Raw genomic sequence first — 6,752 nt, 5'->3', positions numbered from 1 at the left:
CATAATTATTGCCTCATCAAGCAAAAGTTAAAACTATTTCAGTGCTCAGGAAAGGGGTCTATTGAGTTATGAGGTTTCATATAACAATGATTCCTGTCAGCAGCTGTCTATTTTCAGAAAGAGCTTTTTACAAGGAAATCCTATAGTTTCAGTGTTTTCGTTGCTCATTTCCATGATTTCGAAAAAAGGGAACTTAACCGTTTCAAGTGTGAGGTGTTGAAGGCAAACTTCACAACTTCCCTCATCACTCAGACCTTGACCCGCAACGTTGAAGCCTTGTATGGTAGGTTCCCTGTTTTTATTGATCTACACTTGGACAGAAAACTCTTTAACTTGGCTTAATTTGCAGGGTTTTTCCACAACATTTCCTGGAAGGTATTGTGAAGTTAAATCATTTTTCTTTAATTCTGTTTTTGACTTAATTACAAGTGACGCATGGAGCTAACAGTATATGATCTTTTTGTAGAGGGCATTTTGAATGAGCAATAATAAGTAACTAAAAACGTTTGAATAAAATGATCTAGGAATGTAAACAAGTTTGAACAATGCAATTCAGTCATTCAGTTTCATGTTGTCACTTACAGACGTGCAGATCATGGTCTTCAATCGCACTATTATCCCTGGAAATCACACATCTCCGGGGACCAGCAGCTCCCAGGCAGGTCTGGCTGTCGGGCTGACCTTATTCTTTTTACTGCTTGCAATCTTAATTGGAGTAATCGTGTACAAATACCAGAGTAGAGTAAGAAATATGTTCCAGCCTGCACAGAAGAAAAGCCAGAAAAGGGAGAATTATATAGAGACGCCACAAGATGACTCCCATCATTACCGCAGCATGATCAGTGGCGAGCCAACAGGACAGAACCCTATTTATGAAAACCTGACAACTACCACTGGGCACAACAGGCCTGCAGTCACCAAGAGCAGGTGAGCTATGGTTGAACTATTTACATGCTTTTAGCTTTTAGTCAATGTTTTTCAGGCAGGATTGCCTTTGTCGGACAACACCGCTTTAGAGGAAACGTCAAGGCTGAAATTACTTTTATGAAACTGCAGCAGTCCAAAAAGAGATCAGAACGGAAACAGATGATGAAACACTGTGTAGCCTGCGCTCTTTGAATTTCCCCATTTTGCACAATCCAGTCGTAATATATGCACATAACTTGGCGGGCATCTGGTGGTGATCCCTTCTGCTGTTGTGTATCCTGCGATTTAGAGTCTATTTATCAAACGTGTCAGCTGATGACTCAGTGTGGGAGTTTTCCTCTGAGCAAAGAACAGAAAGTGGGAAAGAGAAATCCACGCAGTTTACACGATATTTGCCTTGGGTCGCTGAAAAAGTGCTTTCTAATAGGAACATTATCAGCTGCGCTTGTTTGTCTGCAGGTTTCCCGGTGAAGCCGAAGAGGATGTGTACTTGCAGTGTGATTCACCAGATGATGCAATATACAGTAACGATCTGGCGTGTAACCTCTCCATCCTCCCGGACTCCATAGAAGAAGACGTGTATATTGTGCCAGATTCATATCTCTAATTATTGCTCATGTTATACTTTTTTTTCAAGGCCAAAATGTGTTACTTCTTTTATGTAAACAAAAACAAATACTGTCTGAAGTTGTCAACAGATTATGTTTGAGCTGTTGTAGATATTCTGTTAACTGTGGTCTTTGATTACTGCTGTTTTTTGGTACAGTTCATTTAACATCACATTGGACAACATTTTGAAAACAATCCATTTGATATATTGTTTGATAACATTTCTTCATTTTATTGCTTCCTCTTGATGTGCCTGGAATTACTAATTGTTAATTATTGTTCAGTAATTTACCCTTGAGTGGTAAACTCTTGCAAGATTTACTTTTTTCTATCAGCAATGTTGCATTTGGGAAATATTTGAGCAGCAAAGAGAATTCATATTACAATATTATATTTTTAATAATAAAAATGAATATATCTTGAAATACAAATGGTTTTTGATACACTGAAAAGTATAAAAAGAGTATATGTGAATTTTAAACACTCCACCTTTCTGCATATGCATACATGTATGTATGCATTTATACGGTATGTATAGTATTCATTATATGTTATAGAAAAGCAATATATTTTACTGCATTGAAACTTGTTTTGCTTTCAGAAAATGTTCTGTAAATTGTGATTACCAGCCACAATTAAAAGAATGTAAATTTAAAATGACAGATTAATTATTCACAATTTGCAAGGGTTTCATTATAAATAACACAATATTAAGAACATTTTGTTTTATCTTAATTTCAACTATTGTGTTTCCTGAAAAGTCTTAACTAAACTGATATTGTTCTGTGTTTCTTATTAGGTTATAGAAAAAAAATGAGAAAAAAAATATTTTCTTGCTCATCTTCAATAAAACACCGTAAATAGAGACAAAATAAACACTGCATGTTTTCTTTACATATACACATATATATATAGCACTGTTGCTCTTAAGGTACTACTTTACTCAGATGAGGACCTAACACTATTTTTAGCTCTTACTTTATCGGCAATGATACGTTGTGGTTTCTTTGATTCCTTCTTTTGACAAATGTACTTATTGTAAGTCGCTTTGGACAAAAGCGTCTGCTAAATGACCTAAATGTAAATGTAAATGTAAATATACTTTGCCGAAAACGCATTGCAACTACACTACAACTACACTAAGATTTGCACTTTACATCAAAACTTGTAAAACATGCAAAAGTCAGAACCACTTCATCTGTTTTGTGGTCCATCAGTTTTTGAGAAGAGACAAATAGAGAGGATCTGAAAATCTTTTAAGATTCACCGCCATACGTTTAAAAATATCTATTCGGAGAAGAGAGACAAAGAGATAAAGCTTGTGACAAAATGGAGAGGTGTGATGTCTGCTTCTCCTGATGGGGAATGACAAGAGACTGGTTGTGACGTTTACATACCATGATTTTCTTCGCTATTATTTTTATATTTGTGTATCCTGCCATCCCGGATTTCATTTCATCAATAGTTTTCCGGGAAGGTGAAGTTTAAAACGGGGAGAAAGCCAAATACCGGAGGCTAATGAGTTCATGCTGTCTATCTGAGATTACATACAGAAGGTCCTTGATAAATACCGTCCCTAATTCTTTTATACGTGTATACTTTGGGTGGTACTGCAACTCAGGACCTTTCAGAATGTAAGATTGAGAAGCTTTCCATCCACCCACAGTTGTGTAATAACTGAGGATGCCGTCCCTGAAACAAATAGTAACAGGATAAAAACAAGGAGGTGAGTGAGTGGTTTCTGGGCACACGTCTGGATTTACCATCAGAAAAGCGTAATTGCAGCGTCTACAGCTCTGATTAATCACCTCTTTATTTGTCTGCCTATTTATTCAGTCGTTCAGGGTCACTCAATACGCCCCACTCTTAAATACATCTACTTTATTAATTGTAAAACAACACATGCTCATGTTTCAGTGACCTTTACCTATACAAAGATATAAACCATTAATAACTCGTTAGGGGTGGTGGTGTCACGACTTGGAATAATTCAACTATAAACATTTCAGAGGAGTTGACTCAGTTCACGTCAGTTCACTCACTTCGCATCACACCTCATCCTGGTGCTCCGCTCGCTACCAAAACCCAGAGCTGCACTTTTTCAGTTCATATCTCTCCAATGTGAATAACTTTTTCTCGTCTTGGCGATCGTACTTATCGTAGGCTATCTCACGTAATCATTTGTTCTTTTTCTAATAACTTATCTCAACAGCACTCGAGAGTAAATATTACAACTAGAAGCTTTGATAATCTGCAATGAAAATGCATTTACAGTATCGTTGTTGATATGTAATCTGAGCAGTCTGGAGTTTACACAGTAAAAATTTCTCTTTTTTTTGGTGCTTTTCCCTTTCAAAGTAAACTAGTGATTTGACCCCTAATTTGCTGGTCAAGGCCACAGTGAGCACAACCTCAAGGTCGTTCATGGTTAGATAGAAGTGATCATATCTTTACAAGCTTTTTTTCTCTCTGACCTTTGTCATCCACAGTGGTTGTATTTCTTCGGATAAATGACAAATATGAGAACTTATCATGCTCCTGTGTTTATTCTGAAACGTAAATGTTGATAAATTCAAGTGCAACAGTTCAGTGTGAATGAATCAGATCATTTATTTAGGTCTTCATATTATTAGTGAAATGTATAAGACAACAAATAACAAAACAATACAGTACTTCAAATAATAACAGTGACAATCAAATTAAATAGTACTAAAATATGCTGTGAGTCAAAACAATTACAGCAACAAAACACATATAAGTTTCGGACCATACATAGAACGTGAAATAAATACATTTACATACATTTAGGGCATTTACAATAAGTACGTTTGTTGAAAGAAAAAATAAAATAGAAGAAATAAAACTATGAATGAACAGATCTACTGCTTGATCCACAATGCAAAGGACAAAACAGGGGCTCTGTGCAGCAGTTTAGTGTTTGTCTTCAAAATAAAGTAATAGTTAATAAAAAAAATTTATTTAGTTAACCAATATAACACCAATGATGTAGCTGCGATACAAAGTTCCCTTGAGAACCAGCATGTAACATGTTTCTTTTAGTGGCAAAAAATGAAAAAGGCACAGTTCCTCAGGCACAGTGACATTTACTGACAATCAAGTCCTCGAAGGGAGTCAGCTTCAAATCCCCCCTAATGCCATAGTGCATTAGGACCATGGGCTCGTAGGCAGCCGGCACACAGCAGGGGCGAGGCGACCCCCCTTTAGAGATCTGATGCAGCCGAGACTTCACCTGCGCGTGCATGCTCGCCGGCTTGTAGTTGTGGGGGCAGGTGCCGTCGCAGAAATGCATGGTGTACTCAGTCGGGGCCACCACCCAGTCCGTCCAGCCGATGTCTTTGAAGGACACGGTGACCGACTTCCGGCAGCACCATCCTCGCTCATCGCAGATGTCCTCCTTGTTGGAGCGAGGCCGCCTCGTCTTCCGGGCTGGTCTGGGCTGCGTGAGGCCTAATTCCAAAGATATGGTTGGATTTGCCCTGAGAGCGTCTTTTCCCCTCACGGCTATCCCCACATCCACAACTAGCGCTTCTTCGCCATCAGTCCTCTTCCACCGCTCCACCTCGGGGCTGATGTCCAATATCGCGTCTCGAGTGCTGGACCCATTGACACGGATTAGAGCGTTTATGTGTGTCCACACAGCAGAGTTGGTCGGCTTCATCCTGTTGACTTTTACTTTAATCTCTCGCCTTGCCTCAGACTCGATCGAAGTGGGTTTGTCTAAAATGTGCCTGGAAATCTTGAGCTCAGCCCGAGCTAGTGTCACCTCAGTCTGGATATTGGGGTTCTTGTGGAAGACAGCTCTGTACCACTGGAGGCGTTGACCTGTACGTGGATGTGGGTGTTCTCCCCTCCGAACCACTTCTATTGGCTCCACTGAAACATTAAGAAACGCTTCATTAGAACCAAAGTTGGCAACTACCTGTAATGATTTGACAAAGTACTTTGGGGAAACATCATGATCTGGAACAACTGAGAGTGGAAAAAAAATGCATAGTCATTTTGACTACCAATGCTCTCTTGTCATTTATTGGCTTATCGTGGATGACCTTGATAAAAAACCTGTGCTCAAAGTGTAACATCATGTACAAGGTGTGCCTTTATTTCTGCCTTTCGCATATGTTTAAACTCTACACAGATACATTCCAAGAAGTCAGAAATCTTTACCTGGAGCGTGAACTGTGAGGATTATTCTAAACTATTTCGCCACAACACCTTTTGGCTGACAATGCAATGGTAAATTCCCAGCGTGAGATTCCCTTAGTCATGCAACGTTCTTGCATGTTCTTACTCCCACTCAAACATTCCACATCTGCTTTTCACATCAGTCGTTCAAGCGTGAAAAAGACTAAAATCAGCCTATGTGTTTTCCTGATGTCTCCCTGTCTAACAAATATCTCACCTGTAGCTGGAAAAAGCACAGTAGACATGGTCGAATGCCAGGTTTCCCTCATCGGCTGGCTGGAATTTCCTCTCATCTCTCTCACTTTTTCCCTGTAGAGCTGATACATCTTCCTGAGCTCGTCCTCCGAGGCCTTTCGGGGCGGCCGGGGCTCCCTGTCCATACCCAACGAGCCCAGGATCCCCGTCTTTATTGCCTCCATGAGCAGGATCCTCTGGCTGTCCGTTCTTTCCGCATCAGGTGTGCCTTCGTGGGCCACTTGAGGCCGGCTCTCCCCCGGGCTGGAGACAGAAACGAGGAGCAGCAGCTTGCAGGAGACGAGTAGGTGGAGAGTGCGTGATCTGTGCATTCTGAGCCCAACAGGTAGGTTTGGTTTGAGAGTGGTGCAGCTCTGCGGATGGGGTTTGTCCATGTTATGAATGAAATTCTTGACATGCTTTTATTTATATAGCGTCTGTGTTGCCACACCCCTGGCTTGTCAGGTGAGCATGTGATGGGCTCAGTTAGGGTCATTATGTGGTAACAATTTGCAGCAGTGGTGTTCTGTGTTGCGAAATTAGGAATCTGGGAAATTAATTTCAACGTTACGTTTTTTTACCAGTTCTATTAGCACATCGGCTGGATATTTAAACAGATTAGAGAGACATAAACTAAAGGGATTTCTGGACAAGATTCGGTTGCGTCATAAGTACATGGTGTGCACCTCAGAACGTAACGTCACCATGATTGTCAAGTTAGGCGCCACTTAATCAAATAAATGACCATATGTCTTACAGTTAACAGTTCCAAGGAGGAC

The 6,752-nt window shown here is 40.1% G+C and overlaps 1 protein-coding gene and 1 long non-coding RNA gene across 2 annotated transcripts; one reads left to right on the top strand and one right to left on the bottom strand.

Moving 5' to 3' along the window:
* The first annotated feature begins 208 nt into the window (after positions 1-208).
* On the top strand, positions 209-2,387 carry LOC311011917. Its single transcript, XR_014596955.1, has 3 exons — positions 209-283; positions 585-927; positions 1,387-2,387. It is a non-coding gene; the product is annotated as an uncharacterized lncRNA (long non-coding RNA).
* Positions 2,388-4,131: 1,744 nt separating this feature from the next.
* On the bottom strand, positions 4,132-6,374 carry gdf15 (Growth differentiation factor-15). The gene is made up of 2 exons (XM_084008050.1): positions 5,957-6,374; positions 4,132-5,430 (listed from the first exon to the last, which is right to left on the bottom strand). Exons 1-2 carry the CDS (start codon positions 6,366-6,368, stop codon positions 4,625-4,627), a joined length of 1,218 nt encoding a protein of 405 aa, XP_083864176.1. The 5' UTR covers positions 6,369-6,374; the 3' UTR covers positions 4,132-4,624.
* Positions 6,375-6,752: the final 378 nt, after the last annotated feature.

Source organism: Eutrigla gurnardus (assembly GCF_963514095.1).
Source record: "Eutrigla gurnardus genome assembly, chromosome: 4".
In the NCBI taxonomy this organism is placed as follows: Eukaryota; Metazoa; Chordata; class Actinopteri; order Perciformes; family Triglidae; genus Eutrigla; species Eutrigla gurnardus.
Note: the sequence above shows the minus strand (reverse complement) of the source record. Positions and strands in the feature narration are given on the sequence as shown.

Coding starts and splice junctions, on each gene's coding strand:
- gdf15 (XM_084008050.1), bottom strand. CDS start 6,368: ATGGACAAACCCCATCCGCAGAGCTGCACCACTCTCAAACCAAACCTA. Junction 5,431..5,956: donor TGTGCTTTTTCCAGCTACAG/GTGAGATATTTG, acceptor TTAATGTTTCAG/TGGAGCCAATAGAAGTGGTT.